Raw genomic sequence first — 27,294 nt, 5'->3', positions numbered from 1 at the left:
GTCTGAACTGGGTTTTAATGTAATTTACAAAATATTTAATGCAAATTTAAAAGAAAAAAGAGCATCTCCTGAAAAAAATGGTTAACACGGGCTTTAGTTAATTTTCAACGTTTTATTCAGCGATGTAAATTCCAGAGAAGTGACAAGTTCTCCTTTAAAATCCCTAGGAGAAGAATTGCTTAACCTGAGAGTTCCCATAAAGCCCCATATGGCTTAGGAATTCAAGGGCAGTGATGAATAGCTTTGGCACAGCAGATGTTTGTGGACTACATTTCCCATGATGCTCGACAAGACCTGCTGCTTGAGCAAAACATTTTCACAAACATCTGTAGTGAAAACATTAGCCATCACTGTCCTAGATTTAAGTAGAACATCAATAAATATTTAATTTTTTTTCACTGGGGCATGTTTAACCCTAGAAGAAGTATGAATGTTTTATTAATTAGTGACGTAAATGTAAAACAAACGTCTCTCTCTCTCTCGCACAGCATTCCAGAGAAATAGACAAACTGTTTTTTGTTTTTTTTGAGTTGTCTCAAAATCATCAGATACCTTAATAATCCAATTAGCTACAAAGTCTGTAAGTCACATTGTTATCATCATAATAGTTAGAAATGTTGGACCCCCCAACCGCAGGTATTCCCTGACTTGCCCAAGATCCAATAAGTCTCATTGTTTTCAAAACAGTCTCCAACTCAGAATTAAGATAGATACATTATTTTCACAATACACACAAGACTTTTTTTCAATAAAGATCAAATTGCAGTAAATTAAAAACCAAATTGCAAAATTTAGGTTGAAATAGCCGTGCTGTCACCATAACTGTGAAGGATGTTTCCAAATCAGTTGTATTCGCCTAAATTTGGCCGTTTGATTTTCCATTCACAAACATTTTGTTTGTTTTTTTCACTTAATTTTAAAATTAGGTTATAATATCTTTAAATATAATTTCAGTTTGCCTATTATGACCTAACACATCAAATCCACTTTAAAATCTAAACAATTTGTTACTGAATAACCCGGAAATAGTCTGTAAATATATAACAAATTCTTTGAAGCTTTAGACTTATAATTCTCTGTCTGTATATCTATGGATTTATGTGACACATAAACGGAACTAACCCTACAGAGAATATGTTTGTAGAGGTTCCGAGCACAGAACACATTTTTAGTCTCACCTGCAGTGCTAGAGGTTTCCACCGCACATTTTTGAGAAGTGCCGGAGCAGAAGCCAGAGTGTTCTGAGGTCTTTTCTTTAACGTTAGAATTACACCACTGGGATCTTCTCGTAAAGCATTTACCAGGTTCTTCAGCTGCCAGCCAACCTACAGAGCACAAAAGATTAACCTTAAAGGAGAATTCGGCCACTACAACTCTTAAACAGCATGGTCCATTAACAACCGCTGGCCAAATTTCTTAATAAAACTTCAAAACATTATGTTCTTTTTTTTAAAATCCAATAATTTAGAGTCTTTAGATATAAGCAGGGGTATTCACTAAATTATGATTTGTCATGAATTCAAAATACATTTCAAATTGTAGGCCAAAATAAACAAATTGGAAACATTCTTCAACTTTATTTCAATTTATATTTTTATTTAAGCTGTTTTGGCCTAAAATGTGAAATTTACTGTGGATTCACTTTGACTTTCCCACAATACACACTTTACTAAATAACTCTAAATGTGTATCACCTTCAGAATCCAACCCTTAAAGGGGCTATGGTGTGCTAGACTTTTATTAGAAATATATAACCTGGTCCAGGTAAACATAGAAACATAGAATGTGACGGCAGATAAGAACCATTCGGCAAATCTAGTCTGCCCAATTTTTTCAAAATACTTTGAATTAGTCCCTGGCATTATCTTATATCTAGGATAGCCTCATGTCTATCCCACACATGCTTAAACTCCTTCACTGTGTTAACCTCTATCACTTCAGCTGGAAGGCTATTCCATACACCCACTACCCTCTCATTAAAGTAATACTTCCGGATATTATTTTTAAACCTTTGTCCCTCTAATTTAAGACTATGTCCTCTAGTTGTGGTAGTTTTTCATCTTTTAAATATAGTCTCCTCCTTTACTGTGTTGATTCCCTTTATTGATTTAAATGTTTCTATCATATCCCCCCTGTCTCGTCTTTCCTCCAAGCTATACATGTTAAGATCCGTTAACCTTTCCTGGTAAGTTTTATCCTGCAATCCATGAACCAGTTTAGTAGCCCTTCTCTGAACTCAACTTTATGGTATCAATATCCTTCTGAAGATACGGTCTCCAGTACTGCGTACAATACTCCAAGTGAGGTCTCACCAGTGTTCTGTACAATGGCATGAGCAATTCCCTCTTTCTACTGCTAATACGTTTCCCTATACAACCAAGCATTCTGCTAGCATTTCCTGCTGATCTATTAAATTGTCTTCCTACCTTTAAGTCATCTGAAATTAATTACTCCTAAATCCCTTTCCTCAGATGTTGAGGTTAGTAGGGTATCAAATCTTATAAATCTTATAACTTGCTTAGCCGCTTTCTGCCTAATCCTGTAGATCTGTCTGTCTTCCTCACTCTTTTTTTTTTTTTTTTTATAATTACTAAATGCTAACTTTTTTTTTTATTATTTGGCCACGTCTGCGGAGTACCACAGTGGTTTCTTAAATTTTCTGCTCTTCCTGACAAGCATAATGGAATTTTCTGTTGCTTTCAGTAGTGCAACTTTTAAATAATCACATTTCTCCTGGAGGTGTAGGTTAGGTTAAAGTTAGTAAACTATGTAATATTATTATTTTTGTTTGTTTTCTTTAGAAAACAAAAAAACAAGTTTTGCAACATAAACCCACACTGCAGACCCCCAAACAGCCCTGTTTTTGGTGGGACAGTCCTGAAGTTAGTGCCTTGCTATCCTGATTTTGTTTCTTTTTGTCCTGTGTGACGAAGTGCCCTTCACCACTTGGGCCTGGAGAGGACTGCTTGCCAGCCTCTTGCCATGTGATTATGGTCCCTGGGAGATTGGGCCCTTTAAAAACAGTATTCGGCCCTAACAGAGTGCATGTCACTCATTCTGGTCCTTTAAATACAGTGGGGCCATTCGGTACTTGCCCTGTGTGAGCGGTGATACCCCAGATAGCTATGCCATGGAGCCTATTCATATAATGAAAGACTATTGGAAAGACTTTAGCTCCATGGCAATTGAACTGTGTGAATAGGATCTGCGCGCTATTCGGTAGTTTTGTGCGCCCAGATCCCAGCTATCTGGGGATATGTGAAATGTCTGTGTTTAATGTATAAAAAGTAACTTTATGTATTTTAAAGTGTTTTATTGTCTTTGTGTAACCATGTGCTCAATGGAGTCTGCCTCTATCCCTGGATAATTGGATTACTTCCCCCCATTGTCTCCAGGATAGAGGCCTCTGTAAAACCTGTGTGAGCCAGATTTTGCCATGCTGCCAGCCAGGGCCCAAAAGATACTTTTACTAACTTTTGAACCCCTGGTCTGATTCATGCCATTTTTTTATATGTTGTTCCCCTCAATGGATTAATTGTGGATATGTATTTTTATGTGAATGTGATGTATGGTTTTAAAGTTACCGAGTATGTGTGGAAACTGTATTTTTTTATGTTAATTGCTTATCTGAGGGGAGGGGATGTGTGGGTTGTACTGTTACTTGATTGGTTGTTTTATGCCTCCCCCTGGGTGTGTCCTGTATGTGCACAACTGTAATAAAAAGCAGGCTGGGTGTTCCAGACCTGAGACCACTGCTTGACCCTCAACACGGAGCCTTGTCTCGTTCTTGGGAGGATTCACTGTATGCTGTTGGAGATTGATTGCTAGGAGTGTAAGCTGATGTCTGCTTTTCCTGTTCGTCTGCTAGCAGCTATTCGTGAGGTTCCAGTTGGGAGTGCTATTTTGTATCCAGTTCGGGAGTTTGGTGTTCTGCAGTAGCTGTGCCTGTTTCTCAGAAAGGGGCATATCGCCTAAACAGATTTTAACCCCTTGTCTGCTGAAACGGTCCGTTACATCGTGTATCTGAGGAAACCAGGTAGTTGTCCTCAGGCAGCACAGGACAAGATCATCAGCAGATATGCAACACTGTGAACAGGCACTAAAACAATGCAGAGAGCACTTTAACATTGAGCTCTGGATTGACCTGTTAGAACAGGGGACAGTCGGACAGGCTGTTAGTCAGTCTGGCAAGCCAGACACCAGGCTGACATGCACCCTCAGTGGGTGGGTCTGCCCCATAATGAATGTCGCCAGTGACCTGATATGCATCACGTAAGTAATGCACAATGACACAAGGAAGAAAATACAATTTCTATAAATAAAGGCAAGAGTCAAAGAGGAAAACCAAAAGAAAAAAAATGACAGGCCAATTTAAAGAGATACTTCACCTACCAAATACACAAAAACAGGAAACAAATACTATTTCGTAGATATACTCCCAATGAAAACATGTATGCATGGACTTAAGCATTTTTTCTTTGGGAGTATATAGAAAACAGTTTGCAAAAGCTGCAGATGTCTTGTTTGCAGCCTTTACAAACCCTCCCCTTCTAAGCCCGCCCAGACATTCTGCGGCTGTCCAATCACAGACATCCCAATGCAGCTCATTGAGAAGTCTTTGCAAGGCAGGTGCCTAAGCAATTGCTGCCCCTTGAGCTTTGCTTCACTGAGCAAACCAAACAAAGGAAGTAACAGGAGCAATTGTCTGATTGACAGCCAGGGGGGGTGTAACAAGATTCATTTATATAAAAAAAAAGCACCAATTTCGATTGAAATCTGTACTTCTTGTAAAATAAAAAATAGGACACACTCTTCACACATAAAGCACGTTGTGGCAAAACTAGCCACTTCGGAGCGATATGCAGTATAGGTTGTCCGTAGGCTGAATGTATGATGTGTTCCGTTAAATGTGTATGTATTGTGCTAGGGCCGTTCGCACGCTGGCAGCCGTACGCTGCCAGCGTACAAGCATTCATACGACGAAACACGGCTATCCTGGCCGTTCGCCGTACGAATACGGGCTCCCCAGGTCGACCACACATTCCCAAGTCGTGTGGTACCAATTAACCGATTGCAACATTGTTGCAATCGGTAATTAAGGGTCTCCTAGGTGGCCGTCGATCCACTACCGACCATGCGGCGGTCGGCCATCTTGGATCCTTTGTCTCTGCAGCGGTGTTCGGTCGTCGAGAGCCTGGAACTGAAAACGGCTACTCGATGATCCGAGCCCCGCTGGGCTTCCAGAGCGTTCGGGAGTTCCGCGTTCGGTACATTATATGTCCCGTACTTATTCGGTACTTTTAAACCAACTTCCATGTTTAAATGTATTATGTGCGGCGTTCGGTCAATTCAGCTGGGATCGGAGCGGTATTCTCCCAAAGTGTGCGCTCCGACCCCAGCTACCTACCGAACGTTCGATTATTCCAAAGTACCGAATATTGTGTGAATTATATATTTTAGAGTCAATTGTCGGTTTTGCTACACGAGGGGATAATCCACTTAATCGTCCATTTTAGTGGGAGTATCCCTCTCGTGCCGCAATGCCTGTTGGGAAAGTCACAATGCATGTTGGGAGAAATCCCCTGGATTATCTGTGTGGAAACCCCTTGCATGGGGAACTGTATAAATACGCTGCTTGTGAATAAACCGAGTGAGTTGACTCCCAAACTGTGTTTCGTCCGGTTATTGGGAGGATTGGGGATATTGCCTTGCTTTCTACTCTGACTGTGGATTTCCTGAGGATACCAACGGATATCGTGTACTGTTATACAGCATTCCGTTACAATTGGTGGCAAGCGACGGGATCCGAACCTTACAGCCGAAAAGCAGCGTTCGTGTAAACTGGAACTACCGAACAAGGAAAGCAAGGGCAAGTCGTATGGAGATTGACTACACCATACTGAAACGACAGACTTTAAAAGAGCTACTGGAAGCCAGGGGCAAGATAGCCAGCAACAAATCTAAGGCTGTGCTGATCGCTGAACTGATGGAGGGAGACAGAGCCCGCAGCGCTACACCTCCACCAGCCAAGGAAGAGACCCCATTCCAAAAAGAGCTACGAACCAGGTTGGAGTTTCTGCCGCAACCAGTATCGTTGGAAATATTGACCGTGATGATATCGGATGTACAGGATTATCTGCTGGCAACCAACCCACCAGCAACCCCGCCTAGGGCAGAGTCTGTTACTGCCTCCACCTATGGACAGATAAAGCCCAAAGTCCCACATCACGCATTTAAAGCGTTTTGTGAAGAAAAGGACGAAATTGATGGGTACTTACAGGATTTTGAGCGGCTGTGCGATTTGCACGATTTGGAACCCGCAGTATGGGTGCCGCTGCTGGCCGGCAAATTATCGGGTAGGGCAGCTGAAGCCTACCGTGCTGTACCTCGAGAGGACAGCAAAGATTACCCTAAAGTAAAGAGGGCGATCTTAGAGAGGTATGCTATTACCCCAGAAGCATACCGGCGCAAGTTCAGGGGCTTGCGCAAACCGGAGAAAGATTCTCACGCAGAGTGGGCGCACAAGCTGGATCAAGCATCGCAAGGATGGATACAGGCCAGCAACGCCACTAATATGGAGGAGTTGCGACAGCTTATGCTACTGGAGCAGTTTTTTAATGGTTTGTCCCCAGACGCACAAGAATGGGTGAGAGACCGTAAACCACTCACCCTACCCGAAGCCGCTAGATTGGCGGATCAGCATTTTGATGCCCGGAGGCATCACGGATCACAGAATAAGATCCTCCCTCGGATTACCGGGCCACCCCAAAATTTTACCCCTACCGGCCCCACCGTACCCCTGCACAGGCCAGCACTGAATACTCCACCACCCCCCTCCCGATACAACGGCCGGGCTAACATTCAGTGTCACACCTGCAAGCAGTGGGGACACATTTCTCGGGAGTGCACCCAAAACCGGAGCCGGCAAGCTTGGAATCAGGTGCGACAAAATTTGGCACCAAGGGCTGCTGCACACCATTACCAGGTATCACCCGTCACCCAAGAATTGCTGAGCGCTCAAATTGAGGAGCCTCTAGGGGTGCTCCACGAAGTAATGTCGGTCCGAGCCACCGACAACCGACAACATCATCGGCAGCTAGTAACCCTAGAGGGGAAGGAGGTACAAGGGCTCCGGGATTCGGGAGCCACTTTAACTTTGGTTGCACCACATTTGGTACCGGGCGCAACCCACACTGGCGGTTCAGTGGCAGTACGGGTGGCCGGGGGAGCAGTATACCGGCTACCGACTGCCAAAGTACACTTGGATTGGGGTGTGGGAGAGGGGACTGTGGAAGTAGGGCTTATGCAGAATTTACCTGCAGATGTTGTGCTGGGGAATGACTTAGGCCAAATGACTTCCGCTTTTATTCCCCAGACTCCCTACCAGGAGGCACACCCCGTAACCACCCGACAACAGGCTCGCACCACGGCTACACCGATACACTCTGAGGCTCAGGTAAGAGACCATGCTCCCCAACCGACCCCCATGTCCTGGGATACCCCGACTACCTTTGCGACCGAAGTCCAGACCGATCCCACCCTCCAAGTATATAGGGACCGGGCACAAACAGACCAAGCCGGGCTAGAGGGGGAGCGGTACATCTGGGAGAAGGAGTTGTTATACCGTGTCACGACAAAAGATGTGGGGGGGTCTGTCACCCTGACTAACAAGCAGCTAGTGGTATCGCAAAAGTATAGGCAGGAGCTGCTTAGAATTGCTCATGACATTCCCTTGTCAGGACACCTAGGGATGACCCGTACCCGGTACCGCTTAACGCATGCCTTCTTCTGGCCCGGAATCTCGCAGGATGTGCGCCAGTATTGCACCTCTTGCGACGTCTGCCAGCGAGTAGGTAAACGAGGGGATCGCCACAAGGCCAAGCTATGTCCCCTACCCATTATCGCAGAACCCTTCAGCCGAGTAGCGGTGGATATCGTAGGGCCCCTGCCAAAACCCAGTCCCTCTGGCAAAAGATACATTCTAACTGTAGTGGATTACGCCACCAGGTACCCCGAAGCTGTGGCCCTCACTAATATACATGCTGAGACCGTAGCGGAGGCATTAATGAAAGTGTTTTCCCGGGTAGGGTTTCCCCAAGAGATAATCTCGGACCGAGGTACCCAGTTTACGGCCGAAGTTACTCAACATATGTGGAAGGTATGTGGCATTAAGCCAATAGTTAATTCCGCCTACCACCCCCAGTCCAATGGGTTATGTGAGAGGTTCAACGGGACACTGAAGCAGATGCTTCGGACGTTCGGGGAGACCCACAAAGACTGGGAGAGGTTTCTGCCTCACCTACTCTTTGCTTATAGAGAGGTTCCCCAGGAGTCGACAGGATTCTCCCCGTTTGAGTTACTATTTGGGAGGAGGGTGCGGGGACCCTTGAACTTAATTAGGGAACATTGGGAGGGAGAGAGTACTACCAACGAAACCCCTATCATATCCTACGTCCTGGAATTCAGGGACCGTCTGGAGGCGCTCACTCAGGCTGTACACACCAACCTCCAGGCGGCCCAGCAACGACAGCGACGCTGGTACGATAGAGGAGCCCGAGACCACAGCTTTCAGGTGGGACAGAAGGTTTTAATTTTAAAACCTGTCCGCACAGACAAGCTGCAGGCCATCTGGCAAGGCCCATACCAGGTAGTGGAGCAGCGATGCGACACTACCTATGTGATTGGCCCCTGCTCAGGGGTAGGGAAGAGACGCATGCTCCACGTGAACCTGCTCAAACCCTACCATGAGAGGATCGAGGATGTGACGGCCATCTGTGCCTCCTCCTTAGAGGATCAGGAGAACCTACCCTTACCTGACCTACTAGAACCCGAGGCACCGATAGAGCCCTCCCAGGGAGTTCAGCTGGGGGAGCGGCTAAGCGCCCATGAGCGTGCCCAGGTACAAGCGCTGATCGAAGCCAAAGGAGCTACCTTCTCCAATTTACCTGGTTACACTCCGCTAGCCACCCACCGAGTAGACACCCTGGGACAGCTACCTATGAGACAGGCTCCATATAGGGTTCCGGAATCAGTCCGTACCCATATGAAAGCCGAGCTAGATGAGATGTTACAGCTAGGGGTTATCGAACCCTCCGATAGCCCCTGGGCATCGCCGGTAGTCCTGGTACCGAAAAAGGATGGCACCACCAGATTCTGTGTCGACTACCGGAGGCTAAACGACAAAACGGTGTCCGATGCCTACCCGATGCCCCGGATAGACGAGCTGTTAGATAAGATGGCACTGGGCCAGTATCTCCCTACCATTGATTTGTGTAAGGGATACTGGCAAATTCCACTAGCCGATGACGCCATCCCCAAGTCGGCGTTTGTCACTCCGTTTGGCCTGTACCAGTTCAAGGTCATGCCCTTCGGAATGAAAAACGCTCCGGCTACCTTTCAGCGGATGGTAGATCGGCTACTGGACGGGTTCCAAGAATATGCCTGTGCCTATCTAGATGATATAGCCATCTTTAGCCAGACCTGGGAGGACCACCTACACCATATAGGGGCGATCCTAGATCGTATTGGGGAGGCTGGGTTAACGTTAAAGCCTAGCAAGTGTCACATAGGTATGGCTGAGGTACAGTATCTGGGACACCGAGTAGGGTGTGGGCAGCAGAGGCCCGAGCCAGCCAAGATTGAGGCCGTAGCAAAGTGGCCTACCCCCAGGACTAAGACTCAGGTGCTGGCGTTTTTAGGGACGGCCGGCTACTACCGGAAGTTTGTTCCAGACTATAGCACCCTGGCCAAACCCCTAACGGACTTGACTAAAAAGAACCTTCCCCGACAGGTTGTCTGGGCCCCAGAGTGTGAGCAGGCATTCCAGCAACTCAAAACGGCTCTAACTAATGCTCCTGTGTTAACTGCTCCTGATCCAACTAAAAGATTTCTTGTTCACACAGACGCTTCAATGTTTGGATTGGGGGCAGTACTGAGCCAAGTGGGAGCCGATGGCGGAGAACACCCCGTAGCCCACCTAAGCCGCAAGTTGCTGCCGCGTGAAGTGAGCTACGCTGCCATCGAGAAAGAATGCCTGGCCGTGGTGTGGGCCCTCAAAAAGTTACAGCCATATTTGTACGGACAACCTTTTTCCTTACTCACAGATCACAACCCGTTAGTGTGGCTAAACCGTGTATCTGGGGACAATGCCAGGCTGCTGCGCTGGAGTTTGGCGCTGCAGCCCTTTGACTTTACCATTCACTATCGGCCCGGAAAACAAAACGGTAACGCTGACGGGTTATCCAGACAGACTGAACTCGAGAAGTGATCTGTGAGTACTCTCCCGGACATCCCCAAGCCGATCCGTTGGGATCAGACTGTGTATGCCGGCTTGGTTCTGGGGGAGCATTGTGGCAAAACTAGCCACTTCGGAGCGATATGCAGTATAGGTTGTCCGTAGGCTGAATGTATGATGTGTTCCGTTAAATGTGTATGTATTGTGCTAGGGCCGTTCGCACGCTGGCAGCCGTACGCTGCGAGCGTACAAGCATTCATACGACGAAACACGGCTATCCTGGCCATTCGCCGTACGAATACGGGCTCCCCAGGTCGACCACACATTCCCAAGTCGTGTGGTACCAATTAACCGATTGCAACATTGTTGCAATCGGTAATTAAGGGTCTCCTAGGTGGCCGTCGATCCACTACCGACCATGCGGCGGTCGGCCATCTTGGATCCTTTGTCTCTGCAGCGGTGTTCGGTCATCGAGAGCCTGGAACTGAAAACGGCTACTCGATGATCCGAGCCCCGCTGGGCTTCCAGAGCGTTCGGGAGTTCCGCGTTCGGTACATTATATGTCCCGTACTTATTCGGTACTTTTAAACCAACTTCCATGTTTAAATGTATTATGTGCGGCGTTCGGTCAATTCAGCTGGGATCGGAGCGGTATTCTCCCAAAGTGTGCGCTCCGACCCCAGCTACCTACCGAACGTTCGATTATTCCAAAGTACCGAATATTGTGTGAATTATATATTTTAGAGTCAATTGTCGGTTTTGCTACACGAGGGGATAATCCACTTAATCGTCCATTTTAGTGGGAGTATCCCTCTCGTGCCGCAATGCCTGTTGGGAAAGTCACAATGCATGTTGGGAGAAATCCCCTGGATTATCTGTGTGGAAACCCCTTGCATGGGGAACTGTATAAATACGCTTCTTGTGAATAAACCGAGTGAGTTGACTCCCAAACTGTGTTTCGTCCGGTTATTGGGAGGATTGGGGATATTGCCTTGCTTTCTACTCTGACTGTGGATTTCCTGAGGATACCAACGGATATCGTGTACTGTTATACAGCATTCCGTTACACACGTCAGTAAGCTAGGTGCTTTAGGTGTTTGGAGTTTCACTTTAAGTACATCTTTAAAATCTTGCTGTACTCATGTGACGCAATTAAAGCATATTGTGTTAAAAAATGTCTGTTCACTTCTAGTCAGAAGGGCCCCTTAAATCTCACTCTTATCTATTGTTTCTTGTTATAAAATGTTTACGTTACTTTACATTTGAGAATCAGATATTGCAAACTCCGACCAATTTTAAAGAGAAAAAGAGAGAGAGAGAGAGAGAGAGAGAGAGAAACAAGAAAAAAAGTGTAGTGAAAAAGTATCTAACATCTCTCAAAATATAGCTAGTCATTATCAGGTCTGTACTTAGGGTGAATTATCACTTTTAATAACCCTCCCAGCACTTATACTGCAGAAGTACAATTTACATACAACAATAAAACGAACTCCACGTGTTACTTTACTGTAACTGTGTTTGGAAGGGCATATTTCAGTAATATTGCAGGGAGCTTGGAATAATGGAGATCAGGCGTTTAATTAAAGATGAGCAAATACTTACTTTTTGGGTATAATAAAATTACCAATGATTCCAGAAAAGTAAATACATATTATTATTCTTATGGTTTGTACTGTCTTGTTTTAACACTGGAAGAAGTATATTAACCAATTGCTGACTGCATCTTAGAAACACCAAACACCTTTCTTCTGTTTATAAAAAAAACTGCAAATATCCACACTTGATAAAGACACAATATCTGAGTGGCTTTTATGCAGTATTCAAAGTCGTTTATCATATGGTGATGTATTTCAATGGCTATCCTTCTAATTATATATATATTATTATTCAAGGATAATAATGTTTTGTGCTGTAATAGTAACTGTGATACTAGTGCTCCCGGAATGCAGTGGATAGTACCTACCAAAAGTGGTGCAAGGAAGGACAACTGGTGAACTGGCGTCAGGGTCATAGGCGCCCAAGGCTCATTGATATTTTGAATATTTTGCTGGGAAAGCTTGGGTCTTGGCATTAATGTGGGTGTTACCTTGACACATACCACCTACCTAAAGATTGTTGCAGACCACGTACACCCCTTCATGGCAATGGTGTTCCCTTATGGCTGTGGCCTTTTTCTACAAGATAATGCACCCTTCCACACTGCAAAAAATGTTCAGGAATGGTTTGAGGAACATGACAAAGAGTTCAAGGTGTTAGCTTTGCCTCCCAATTCCCCAGATCTCAATCCAATTGAGCATCTGGGGGATATGATGGAACAACAAATCTGATCCATGGAGGCCCCACCGAGGCCCCACCTCACAACTTGGTGCCAGATACCAAATGACATTCAAGGGTCTTATGAAGTCCATGCCTCGAAGCATCAGAACTGTTCTGGTAGCACAAGGAGGATCTACATGATATTAGGCAGCTGGTTTAATGTTGTGGCTGATTAGTGTATATCAATTAATAAAGAAACACACTTTCTGTGAATTATGGAAATCAGAAACCTACACCATAAAATGCAAAATGCACAAATGAGTACAATTTCGTGATTATCAAGTCAACAGATATTGTTCACAAAGCATCATGGGGTCTACCTTTGGCCATCCCTGGTCTCTATGCATATTTTTTATTGAAAGGTTTTATATTTGACATCAATATATGCAATATTTTTATAATTAATATAAAGTTCAAAAATAAGTCGTATATAGATCTACATAGATCAAAGATACAAAAAAAAACATGTATAACTAACATTTAACCTTTTTTGAAATGTAGAGAAAGGAAAACCTCTACCTAAGGTCTGAAATTATTGCATTTATTAGCAAAAATAAGAGATATGAGCTTGCTGTAAGACAACCATCACTCATGCTTACAAAACTAGGCACTCTTTGGTACCAGAGTGGTACCAAATGTAGTAAACAAAAAAAGATGATGTCATATTGTTCTATGCATATTTTCTACAGCTAACCATTCTGCTGTCAGTATTAATGTGAAGGAAAAAAAAAGAATAAAAAAAACCAAGCTATTCTCTGACAGTAATAAGATATATAGAAAAAGTCCTTAATTTACATAATGGGTAAACGTGTGGGTGCAGTATAGGCGTTGCGTAGTTGGAGTTATGTACTTTTAGCTAGCAGATAGATACATAAATAGGATAGTGTTAAACACGACAGGATTTTATATACATTTCATTATAAGACCTGATTTGTTTCAGGATTTATATCAGGATTTACTATACCTGTCAATCAAATGCAGGGCAAGAAAAAGGGTCATGCATAATATTTCTTTCCCTTCTTAAAAATATCCTTTCTCCGTTCCTTGCCTCTCTTAGCACTATTTCTGGCATTTGATTCTGTTATCTGAAATATTTTGCATTTGGGTTCACTTTGGTTTTTTATTACCCCTTTGATTTTTTTAGAAGTCCAGATCAATAATAGCACAGTCATACCGAATAATAATAATAATAATAATAATAATAATAATAAAATCATAAATGCATAATACATTTATCTATGTGGTTGGATCAATCAAAACATAGTTCTAACGTTTAATTGGTGTTCAAAGTGTGTCTCTTCACTGCAACAGTGTTAATTTTGGCGGCAAATGTTAATTTAATTTTAGTCATAGTCTTTTGATTAAAAATCCATTTTAGTTTTAGTCGTATTTTAGTCATCTGAATTGTTTTCATTTTAGTCTAGTTGCAGTCGACTAAATCTCCAGTAGATTTTAGTCGACACAACTAAAATCTATTGGGTTTAGTTAAAGCCTCTATCTAAGCCTCTAAAATTAACGCTACACTGCAACATTTGGATTCTACATTGGAATGTTGTGACAGCCAATAGAAAGCAGGCTGTGCAGATTATTCCTTACATTAGCACGTTACCCTCCCATCGGTTTGCTTAATCTCTTTCAGAGCAGCTTCTTTCATTTCCTTTTCGACCTATTTCTTGCATATTCAGCCAAGTTTTAGAAATGTTATTTTTTCAGGAATCTTTAATACCAGCTTGCTATTTGTACTGGCTGAAAATGCTATTGGCAGCAAGATATTCTATCAATAATCTAATACCTACAAATCTTATACAAACAGGTCAGAGAAGAGCTTTCAAGCAATGTATTTCTGAACTTGTTCTTTACCTACAAGGACTATTCATTTACCATACTTTCATTACATGACATTTAACTTTTTTAATAACAAGAATCGTGACAAATACAGTCTTAGAAGCCAGAGATGAAGAACAGTCCTATGGAAGGCAGAATGTCATAAACAAGTGAGAAAGACAGGCGGTACGTAATCAGGAACCCAGAGATGCTTCTGCAATAGACAGAAAATAATTAACGCACACTTCAAAGAAAATTCCCCTGATACGCAAAAAGCTGTAGGAAGATTTCTGATCTGTGACAAGCAGATTTTTTCCTAGAAAAAAAAAAAATATGTTCAGCATTAAACATTAAAGTCTTCGTTTTTCTGGGCAATGGTCTGGATGGTTTTGCTGTGGGAATAATTAGGGAAATAAATAAACTCTTAGTCTATAAAAAGAATACAACCAACACACACACATAAAGTTTGTGTTTTGTTTCCCCGATCGAGAGCAATGAAGCCGAACGAAAAATTGCCTTTTCCACTGCGAGTGTTAATTTGTAACATTTGTTAAGATTTCTATACAAATGTTGCCATTCGTGTTATGTCTCCATATTCAGATAAGATTTTTGTCCTAAAAATTAAAGAAATTTAATATCAGACATGGGTTTGGGGATATACCTGACCATTGGAGGTAAGAGTGCCTGAGTGTGGAATACCAGTGCATGTGTATACCGATATGTGTGCGTGCGTGTTTGTGTGTGTGTCTGTGTGTGTGTGTCTGTGTGTGTGTGCAAAGTACATATATATAAAAATACTTAAATGGAGGACCAATGTGCTACGCTTGACATATTTACTGATTATATAAATCAACAAGCACACATTCTCCCACAAGCACACACACACACACACTCACACACATACATAAAGAGAGAGAGATATATAGATAGTGTGTGTTCGTTTGTGTAGTATCAGTGTGTATACAAACAAGGATGTAGTTGAGTCTCTGATCACTGTGCTGGTGTACATTTACTTTATCGGCCAGTGTTTGTGAATATAAACATGTATTTGTGTGCAGAGCTTTTGTTTGATTGTGAATGCTAGGGTATATTTATGTGGAAGGTCACAGTGCATGAATCCACAAACTATATTTGTGTGGAGTGATGGGACCTGTAACTAGTGATGAAAATGAAATGGTTTTATTTTGTATAATATGATAAGTAAAATATGGCAATCTCTATAAACAATTTGTTGAAATCTGGCACAAGAAAACAATCTGACACAATACTCCCAAAAAGGAGCACCTTCAGGAACCTCATCCGGTGTTAAGCTGCTTGAAAATAGTGTTATCACTGAATGGAGGAACAGTAGCAGGGGACTCCATGTACTATAACCAATCCAATGAGATTAAATTGTTACAGCACCTATACTGTCCCTTTAACCAGATCTGAATGTATCCAATTCATCTCCTTTTTTGTAGACCCATTCTAAGATAACACGATACGTGTTACCAACTGAATCTTGTGGTGACCATATTTATTTATTAGCCAGCTGGAAATCTATAAGACCATAATGCTGCAAAATTCAATTTACTTGATTCATTTTGTACTAATAAAGAGTTCTAGTCACCATTAACAGTGTCTAATGAAATTTTATTATTTTCCATTTCCGCGAAGATAATTATACAGAGTTAATTTGAAATGATATGTATTGTTCATACAGTTAGGATAAACGCACGCGTTGTATTGGTTTTATTGTACAAATTCTGTAATAAATCCCTAAATATGAGAATGGTGATGAGGTATATTTAGTTCAGTTTCCTTTCTCTTTTTTTATTGGGTCAATGGGCTAATAGATAATTTTCTGAGCAGACAGAATAATATTGTATGAAAATATAATAATTTGGAGGTCTGTGATATTTCTAGGTATTTCTAAGTATTGCTACTGAGTAGCACAAATTGGTGTGCTATTCATCTTTTGTAGGTGGCTGATTTCCAAACAAAATGCCAACAACAAATCAAGTGTTTGTCAGTGAATGGAAAAAGCTGCAAAATAAGATTTTCTGAATATTAATTTAATTCTTTATGTATTGTCGTCCTCACACAAACCTACATTTCATTTCTAGTTCAGTTGTTCTGAAACACGATGCAATATGCGATTGCTATTAAATATCTTATTACCTTTTATTATTACTGACGGGGTAAGCTGCTATGGTATGTAAAAAAGATTTAGGTATAACAAAGGTCAGTAAGGTGCTGTTATGTATAAAATGGGGGATTGATTCACGTGATCAAAATATAATTTTGCCTTTTTTTTTGTAAATCAATGGTATTACCCCACTTTGAATATTTGGTGCAAATTTGGGCATCAGTTTTAAAGAAGGATATCTTACACAACTGGCAAAAAGAGCAGAGATGAGCTACAAACTTCATAAGGGGGATGGAAAACATTAGTAATGAAGAAAGGCTAGAAAAAAAATGTATTTGTATTTGTAGAAAAATGGTGTGTCTGTGGGGATATGAAAGCACAATTCAAATATGTACAGGGTCAGTACAAACGTAGCAGGAATATACAAGAGACTAGAAGAAAGGTATTTGCACTTACAGCAGAGGAGAACAATACATATATGGAAGTCTCTACCTAATGAGGCTCTCAAATCAGGTTCGATAGATATATATATATTTTTTAAATGCCTTTACTTTTTTTGTGTGCGTAAAAACAGAATATTTGAAATATATAATTAATATATATGTGAACAGGTTGTCGATCCAAGGAGAAATCTAACTGCCATTATGGCTCTATTTGTGGCATGATTGGAATTTGCTACATCTGGGTTTTATTGCCTTCTTTTGGATCAACAGCATAAAGGAATAGGTTTTAAAGATTGAACTTGATGGACTTTAGTATTTTTACAACCTAGATTACTATGTAACTATGTTAATATACAAGGGGATTCCCTGAGTTACGGTATTAACCTAGAGCTTTTCTTTAATTTCAATTTCAGATGTGACTTTATTTAATAAAACAAAATGTAACCAGGTATTTGGAATAGTTACTATCTGTCTGTCTGTCTGTCTGTCTGTCTGTCTGTCTGTCTGTCTGTCTGTCTGTCCTAGTCTATCTATCTATCTATCTATCTATCTATCTATCTGTCTGTCTGTCTGTCTGTCTGTCTGTCTGTCTGTCTGTCTGTCTGCCTGCCTGCCTGTCTGCCTGTCTGCCTGTCTGCCTGTCTGCCTGCCTGCCTGCCTGTCTGCCTGTCTGCCTGTCTGCCTGCCTGTCTGCCTGTCTGCCTGTCTGCCTGTCTGCCTGTCTGCCTGTCTGCCTGTCTGCCTGTCTCTGAAATGTGAGAACAGCAATAGGGGGCAGAATTAATGACAACAGTGAACAACACCATGGAATGTTCATTTGGGGAAAATAACACGGACATCTTGTGGATCTTGAAACATCCATTACCTACTCTACCATCAGTTTCACGATTTATAATCAGAATGCCTCGGCACATTTTCCCAAAGCTTACACTATTTCATTATACATTGTATATATAACACAAAAACAAAAAAAATTAGTTGATGAAATATACTTGATTGGCGTAAAATGCCCAGAGTATAAAATATCAGTAACTCTTTGCCATTGCAAGAGCATAATGGTGATTCACAGAGAAACAGTGAGAAGGTGAAAGATATCACGTAGGAAAGAGATGGTGACTGCAAGTAGGAGCAGCAACATGAGCATGTCCGAAATAAAATGTTAAAAAAAAAAAGGTATTATTGCTTTGTCATTTAATAATGCATCTGGCTAATGTAAAAAAATTAATTTACAAATGACTTTGCAGAATATATACACACACACACGGTACAACACAAGAGGTATGAATAAATTACATACATATCTTTTGGACACCAATAACGAGGCCACCACAGCAGGGTAATTTGTATAACTATATTACAATTTGTAAATGCCTACTCAGTCTTTCTCTTGTATTCTCCGATGGCTCCAGGACTCTTGTTCGATAACAGATGAATAAAGGTCTGGGTGGTTATCACAGATAACCATATAATGTAAGATGATTATTAGTGCTCTGATCTAGAAACATTATGATACATTATGCTTAAGGAGAAGATTGGCCTTTTAGTTCCACTATACAATTATGGAACCCACCTAACATAAAATAAGCCAAAGTACTTGAGTCATAAATTAGACTCTCACTGTACGGCTTACTTATGCCAGCATTTCAGAAACTATTGATTACGCTCCAATCTAGCTGTATCCAGCAAATTATTCGTACCTACTAATGGAAATGACATGGGCTCTAAAGGCTGTATTGATCCCGGCCAAGTGATGACATGCAAACTAAAAATATACTATTACAGAACAACATTCAGAGGCCCTACTGTGAACTCAATACTGTAAATGAGAGAAAATCTTTTTTTTTTCTAGGTTTTTTTAGGCAAGGATAATATTTCATTGAATCTCGAAGCTGCCAGTAAGCTATTAAAAATAAGCTTGTTTGAAAGACATCCAATGACCAGAACGTCCGGCCAAATATTACTCAAATCGGCAGAGCTGTCATTATGAGTCTATATGTGCCATTTACCACTAACCCTTTGAAAATGAGATGGGTGACCAAAAACGCTGGGAAATGAATATCTAAAAATAAATAAGTTATCGTACTGTGAATTTACATTTAAATATTCAGGAAACAGCAATTCAAGTTCTAGCTTAACAACCAACATTACTCCTTATCTGTATCAATGTACAAAGGTATGTGGTAGAATTTGTTTTCTTCCTCTAAGTCCTGAGTGTCCTGATGATTAATAATAATCAGTGACTCTACCTTCTCAGCTTATTGAAAGCTATAACAGAAGTATTATAGCATGCATGCGCATACAAAAATAAGTAATTCAATTGCAAACAAATCTTGAGGGCAATGAAGCTAGCCCCACTATCCAGAAAATTGAGTACAATTTTCTTTTAAATTAAAGATGGTTTATGTTGAATTGGATATAGGGCTCTGTAACGAACGCTGATATTTCGTATGCCCGTTCGTTTGGTTCTGCCCGAACTGCTAGGTACTTAGTGATTACAGCTCACATATCAGGAACTAATTCGTACGTTCCCCAAGAACCCAGTTGCAGCATACAAGTAAATCCTGTTGTTTCAGCAATCACATCCCCAAACATCAGTCGAGACAAGATGAAGGGTACAACAACACTTTATTATGCCACACATGACTTTTATGCATAACCCCGTGCAAGGGGTCTTCCACCTAACCAACCAGAGGTTCCTACCCAGGATCCACTGTACCTGTGAGCCAGCGTGCGGGAAAGGGGACCTAGTCTCTTTGTCTCCCAGGTACAGAAAGCCCGCCCCAGATACAAAGGGGGCCTCCCACACGCAATGACAGAGGCCGTCATCCTAGGATCCTCCGCGCCTGGGAGCCCGAATGTGGGAAAACGGACCCAGTCTCTTTGTCCCCCAGGCGCAGAAAGCCCCCCAAACTGGCCAGTTTCTGTGTGTCTTGCAGTGTGTAGCTGTGTGTTTGTTTTGTCTGGGGACACATATAGATGTATGTGTTACACTATGTGTGTGTGTGCGAGTATGAATATCTGGGACTGTGTGATTGGAAAGGCCCAGGCAATAGTTTTCTGAAGGATATTGAAATGTTGGTTGGCAGCCCCGACTGAACAAAGCTATTGCCAAAGTGATATGCCAAAGGGGCAAGTGAGAATTAACTCTCTCCTTTACAATCAATCAAAAATCTGATACTAATCCACCGTTGCTTAAAAAAACAAGCGAACATCAAACAAACAGGATTTTATCTATGGATTAGTATAAATTGCTTTTGTCTCAGTTTGGCATAATAATCAATACTTGACATTACAGAAGAGGTAAGAGATATACATATACAAGGATGAGGATCTAACTATATTTCATAATCACTATCAGGAAACAAATGTCAACAAACATAACAAATTATCTTGTATTAAAGGAACACTATAGTGTTAGGAATACAAAACTGTCCCTCATCCTCCCCACCCCCCCACCCCACCAATGAAAGGGTTAAAAAATGATTTCACCTGCCTGATTCCAGTGGTGAGACAATGGGTTGAGTCCCTCTGCCCCCCCCCCCCCCCCCAACCAATGAAAGGATTAACAAAAAATTCCAGCAGCGCACAAATCAATGCTTACCTATCAGGATTTACAAGACGCTGGACATCCTCATGCAAAACTCGAGGAAGTCCAGTGTTGATTCACCAAATAAAACTCTGAAACAGCAGGAAGCGCCTCTAGTGGCTGTCTAATAGACCTCCACAGTAGGCAGTCTTAACCCTGAAAATGCAGTTTCTCTAACACTGCATTGTTTTCACTTTCAGGGTTAGGAGGACAGGGACAATGCACCCAGACCATTTCAAGGATATGAAGTGGTTTTGATGCCTACAGTGCCCCTTTAAGTTACATTTGGATTATTTCATCTCAATTTTCCCATCAAATCTTCCTTTTGATGTTTAAAAAAAAAAGTGGAAGAAACTCAAAATTCTGGACCATTTTGACCTAAAGTTGCGACTGAGGTTTTGTTCTTTTTTTCAATTGGAAGAGCTTGTTAAAATATCCCAAATCCACCAGGCTTCGCTCAGACTCTGCCAAATATGCCCCCTGAGGTTTAATGAGGCAGGAAGTATGTGTGCATGCGAGAGTGATAGACAGATTCATAGACAGATAGATTTACATCTAGGGCTGAATTGTACTATAATTACAATTTTAAAGAGATATTAATTTCTAATTAGTCTCCATATCTATTTTCAGTTCAGCATTAGTCTGTGTTATGATACAGAATCTATCTGCAGAGTCGGTTAGATATTTTTTCTTCTACTGAAGAGTTTAATGAGGCACTGGAAGAGCTGGGAGTAATATACTGCTACGAGTACGCTACTGTTTAACTCACTAATTAATCTCACGATCAACACAAAGTTAAAACATGTTTAGAGAAAACAGACCATATTTTCACATTAGAGGCACAGTCATTTGGATGCAGAAATCTCAGTATTTTGACAACACAAGCATAACTTGGAATGTCTCCAAAAGTCTCCAAAAGAGGCTTTTTACAGTATGAACAAGAGGTTGAGAGAATGTAGCTCTACATATTAACCATCTGTGATAAACAGAGAATGTGCAAAAATATCGAACTGTCTGTTTTACAAAACGAGAGCCATAGCAGTCTCACTTGGTGCAATGTACAATATATTTCTATTTATTTGTGGTGGTTAAACGTTTAGAGGAAGCAACTGAACACTTTAAGTTGTAGAACCACTCGGCTATATTTATGATCTTTTTTCCTTCCTCTTTTTTTAAATGTAGTTGTTGGGTTTTACATATTTATGTACACCAGCGATTCTTTTATATGTTTAAATCATGCGCATTCATTTCCTAAAGACTCATATTCCATAATTGTGTAATTCCGTGCTGTAATGTGTAAACTATATTACCAGACACGGAAATAGAGATGTGGTATATATATATGTATTTATAACATCATTCTAAATTTATTTTTATTTAAATATATAATGTATATTAATATCAAAATACAGTTAGAACATTTTTTTTCTAATTTATTTATTATTTTTATTTTATACAAATTAACGCCATTCTAAGTGTATTTTAATATTAATATATATATATACTGACATGCCCTGTCAGTGGAGGGTTCTACCTATTTGTCTTGGCAGGCCCACCTATCATTGGTGCCGCCAGCGACACAAGTTACATAATTTGTGATGCCCCCCTAAAAGCCCGTCCCAATGTTGGGAGGTATGTGTCAGTTTGTCACTACTGATTATCTTAGTGTGAGGGTTGTAAACAGCATGTTGAATATTCACTGGGTATTCCCAATGCTGAATAGGTTGAAACCTAAAGAAATGTAGAAAGCTCTGTATTTCTTGCAGACACTGAGATATACCGTAGTTAATTGACATAACCACTAAATCTTATGCAACGATTTTAATATTCTGAATGACTGGACTATAAATTGATACAACCAGAAAGCATGTTATATCTCTATTTTAATGTTCATGGGAATATAGTGAATTATGCTAGACATGGATCTCCTTCACCGATACATCTGATCATTCAGTGGTAAAGAAAATGCATGTTATCCTGATCAAAACACATTAAACACGCCATGTTTATACACAGAATTGTTATTAAGGCATTCATTCTGATTGTCTGCTAGGTCACTTTAACTGATTTCTCATAGAAATAAATCTTGAATTAATAAGGAAAAAAACAAAAGACTGAGTAGCATAATTTCTATACCAAATGCAGTATATTTTTTATTTATTTTACCATAAGTGAACATGATGTGGACAAAGATCAAATCCACATCCAATCCTGAAAGTGGAGAAATCACCAGGCACATTCTAATTGTTGCCATGGCGAATGCTCAGCATATGTAGCCATTAATACCTCTCTGTCTTCTTCTGTACTCTGGTGTTTGCCATATCATGAGATCTCATAGTTTTGATGGTTACCCTTTAACAATCACATGACAGTCTATGTTGTTATGGAGTGCAGGGCTTTTACGCCCCTTGACGGCATAGACCGTTATGCAGTCATAGTATCAGCAGGGGTTAAATCCCTGCGGGTACCAAGGGACCCCAGATATTTTTAGATATCTGGGGGTCCTTTTTGCAAGCTGGAGCCATATTTAGTGGTCCCAGTTAGTGGCCCCAGACCAACAGATGAAGCGAGTACTGTGAATGAGTGACCAGAGCGCCCCCAGTTTGAAGAAATGAAAAAGCAGGCCCCAAATGAGTGGTCCCAGTGGAGCTATGTGGAGCACTCAAAATGAGCATGGTACATAGCCCTTTAAATTAATTTAAGGATTTCAGCTGATTTAAATGATTACATTATTTCAATGTAAAAATGCCATTGCCCCCTCCAGCCTTGTAGTGACCCCCTCCCACCCAGTATCAGAGAGGTCCATAAAGTCTGAAAAGACCCTGGTGAGACCACCTTCCTTTACCCCTGCTCCTGGATTGGTGCTGGGCTTTGCCAGCCAGCAGAGAGAGCTCTTCTTCTCATACTGCGTTCACACAGTACAATCGGCTTATAGAGCCCTCTGTACTGTCAGTTAGGAAATCCCCCCTGAGGTTGGGTTAGGACATGTGATTAGAGGATGGTTTAGGGGCAGGGTTAGGAGTAGGATAAGGGTTTGGATCATGGATACGATTATGGGTATGATTAAGGGTTGAATTATAAATAGGGTGAAGGGTTGGATTAATGGTTGGTTTAAGGTTTGGATTAGGGGTTGGATTAGGGACAAGATTAGGGGAATAGGTATACATGTGGTTTATCAATATACTCGAAAACAAAGTAGCAGAATACAAACATGGGGTGTTTTCAGTAGTGGGGTAATCTCCCCAAAATAAAATATGTGTGCGGAAAAAACAACACAAAAATATATATATGGATAAATTCGTTAAATGAAAACTTACATAGTTACATAGCCTCTGGGATGTACTTTGTACACAAATATACTTATATGTAGATGTTTAGTGGTTTGAGTTCAGTGATTACTATAAAAGTTGTAATCTCAGCATGCCAATTTTGTTTTTAAGTTTTGCTTTAAAACCGTAATTCACTCCTTGCAATATTTGTTATATAACTTCTAAAAATGTATTGAAAACCTAGAAATATTGGTTATTTTAGCAATTAGTACTAGTTAGTGAATCTGTTTTGAGTTAGCTATTTTAGCAATTAGTACTAGTTAGTGAATCTGTTTTGAGTGCCTTACCCTAAACTATGTACAATATTATACACAGAGTTTGATGATGGCTCCTCCCTGGCTCATTATTAGAATAACGACATGGGTTAACTAGTTATTTATAAAAGTACATCTTGTTATTTATTACTGAATAGTATGGACTGTTCATTTCTATTTTACCAAACAATTGGAAAAAACACAGAGATATAAGGATATGCGATAGCCACTCCCCACTCCCTAACAAAATAATTACAGTTATTTGGATAAGACAGTGTTGTGTTTAGTATGGTTCCATCACTTCTACTTAGCAATTTATGTACATTCCTCCAGAGAGAAAATGTCTAACACTTTCAGATTTGTTCATTAATTGGATGCAGCAGCCCAAAGCCCGAGTGTCCCCATGGATCTAGGTCTGGTGATTGTGATGCAAAATTAAGAGAAATGATTTCTTGTCTGATAGCAGTATGCTTGATGATTCAATTGAGCATTAGAATGGTGACGTAACTATTCCCCGTCAACAAAAAGCTTGCTATAAAAAGATTAAAAAGATTTATCTATAGCATCTTTCCTTGATTCTTGTTTGGACACTTGCAACAGAAGATGCAAATCCATTCTTAAGAATAATTGGTCCACCACCATACATCACAGGGCAATCTTTTCATTCTTACTTGTGGTGCTAAAATATATGTCCACAATCCATTTACCAAATTAAGGATCCATAGTTCTTTCAACAAAACATTAAACTATCATTAAAAAAAATTCACTTAGATTTATATAAAATAGTCTTGCTTTTGACTGGTTCATATTAGCTTGGCAGCTATTATATTATAACAAAGTCAGATTACCAGATTCTATTGTACAGCAGATAGACAAATTCTATTGTACAGCAGATAGACAGCAATATTCTCTAATGTCTACTTTTTGTCAAAGAAATGATTGCATTATGATATCCGTCACAATATTGTTTTCAGGGAGATACTTATTTTTTTCATTGAAGTCATTGTTTTATTGGACATTTCACAATGGTACAATAGCATAATTATAAAACTGGAGCTTGGTACACGGCATAATGCAATACGTTTGTAAAATAAATTAAGACTTCATAGGGAAGGTCTTTTATAGGGGAAGTAGAATAAAACTGTGAGTAGGCAATAAAAAAATAGGACGAGATAACTATATTATAAACAAGCTATAGGGTGCCAATATGCTCAAACATACAACTAGATATGCAGATTATTATTCGTTAAATAACAGCTAATTCCTGCAAGCTTTTATAAAATCCATAACAATATAAAACAAAGATAACATAAAATCAGGTGATCAATGTAATATGATAAACAGAATCCTCCGTGAGCCAACCAGGATGTGTACAAAGTGCAACAAAGTCTAAGCTATTCTATATGGTGGTGTATCAGCAGAGCTGCACATACAATTCAATATTGACCCTGCTGCACAGGAAGTGAGAGGTTCCACATAGCAGCATTTTAGCTTATGGTCTGGTGGCGCAATCAAAGCCCAGATAGAGTGCCTTAAAAAAGTCCTTCTGGTGAAGCTAAAGAACATTGTTGTCCAGAAAGTGTAGAGGATCCCAAAAATATTTTATGTTTATGTTTTTTGACACCGAAGTGATCATGAAAAATTGGGTATGCCACTGAAGTATTTACTAAGGTAAGTCTCTAAAAAACAAAAATTACAAATTGTCATACTGTTCCACTGGTGAGTTATGCACCAACCATAGGACTTCTACTTTGTCACTCACAATCAGCATCTGAGTGATCACATACCTGGGGGCATCAATTAGAGCCAAGAGAACCCACTGTATGTCCAGTCTACTTGTACTGGATTACCACCTCCCAGATTACCACTTGCTTGCAGAACAGCCTCCGCATAGTCCCACAAGTCTTTAGCTGAGACTCTTTAGGGTATGCCTTGAATGTGTATGTATGTGTAGGCTGCTGGACAAGGAAAGCCTCCACTTGAGATTCCAATTCGACCAAGCAATCCACAACAGCCTCACATTTGGCTTCACAAAGAACTCGTAGCAGATCAAAACATTGCTGCTCTATCACTTTTTTGACCCAATAAATCTGCCTACTGCTTACAACTTGAGTGCCTGGAGACCTTTTTTCTGTTTGCCTCAAATTGGTCAAAGCAGGAGCTTTAGAGTTGTGGGAGAGGTTCAACCTCTCCTCTAAGGTTTGTAGACCTCTCAGTTTGCTGTGGAACATGGCTTTAATGTTTCGAAAGAGAGCCTTAATATCTCCTTAAGAAGAGGTTGCATCCTTTTAGCAAAATGATTGCAGCAATGTCTTGCGTGTCTTTTTTGAGAATTTCCTTTTTATTAAAGTCTATGGTCACAAATACCATTTCAGAGCTTTTGACATTATTAATTGGGCTTTATTTTCTCATTGTTTATCACATGACTTTTTCTACATGTATTTGTGAAAGAATTTAATAATTGCATTTTGTTTTCTCATTATCATTGTATAACTTTACTCCTTAAAAACCCTTTAATTAGATTGCAGAGTAATCACAGTTGGCTGATGCACCATCAAGTGAGCATGTTCAAACCTCAGGATCACAGGTTGTCCTCCTGGTGAGGTCAGCCCAGTTTTTCATCATTCTGGTTTGGTTTGGTAATTGTAACGTCTCTTAATCATCCACCTATTTGGTTAAATTGTTAGCTGTACATCTTGAGTACCCGTGGCAAGAAAGGCACTACATGAAAATATATAGTGCTACATTATTAATTTTTCTAGCATGTAAACACACTGAATATATTGGATATTGACCCAGAATTGAGTCACGTTCTGCTCTTCTCAACAATTCTTTTTTTTATTGGAATACCTTGTATGCTTCAAAAATAGACTATAACTGATGTACTTTTGTTGCATAATTTGGTATATTACTGATGATTCAGTTGTAGTAATTGTAAGTAAGTAGTGTTTTGCTAAGCAATAAAAAAGATCATCTAATTAATTGGTTAATTTAATTTGTATTATTATTTTATACCTTAGAAATTACTTATGTATATACTAGACCAGGGATAGGCAACCTTTGACACTCTAGATGTTATGGACTACATCTGCCCCGATGCATTGCCAGCATTATGACCTTAAGAGCATTATGGTAGATGTAGTCCACAACATCAGGAGTGCTGAAGGTTGAAACTGATGT

At 40.5% G+C, this 27,294-nt stretch overlaps 1 protein-coding gene across 1 annotated transcript in view; it reads right to left on the bottom strand.

Annotated features, from left to right (window-relative positions):
- LOC134572731 (connector enhancer of kinase suppressor of ras 2-like) overlaps nucleotides 1-27,294 on the bottom strand; it is a 442,602-nt gene that overhangs the window by 120,365 nt on the left and 294,943 nt on the right. The window contains exon 9 of the mRNA XM_063431863.1: nucleotides 1,179-1,325. Within this exon, the coding sequence (XP_063287933.1) occupies nucleotides 1,179-1,325 (147 nt within the window). The remainder of the gene's footprint in view (nucleotides 1-1,178; nucleotides 1,326-27,294) is intronic.

This window comes from Pelobates fuscus, chromosome 9, assembly GCF_036172605.1.
Source record: "Pelobates fuscus isolate aPelFus1 chromosome 9, aPelFus1.pri, whole genome shotgun sequence".
Lineage (NCBI taxonomy): Eukaryota > Metazoa > Chordata > Amphibia > Anura > Pelobatidae > Pelobates > Pelobates fuscus.
The sequence above is the reverse complement of the archived record's forward strand: the minus strand, read 5'-3'. Positions and strand labels throughout refer to the sequence as shown.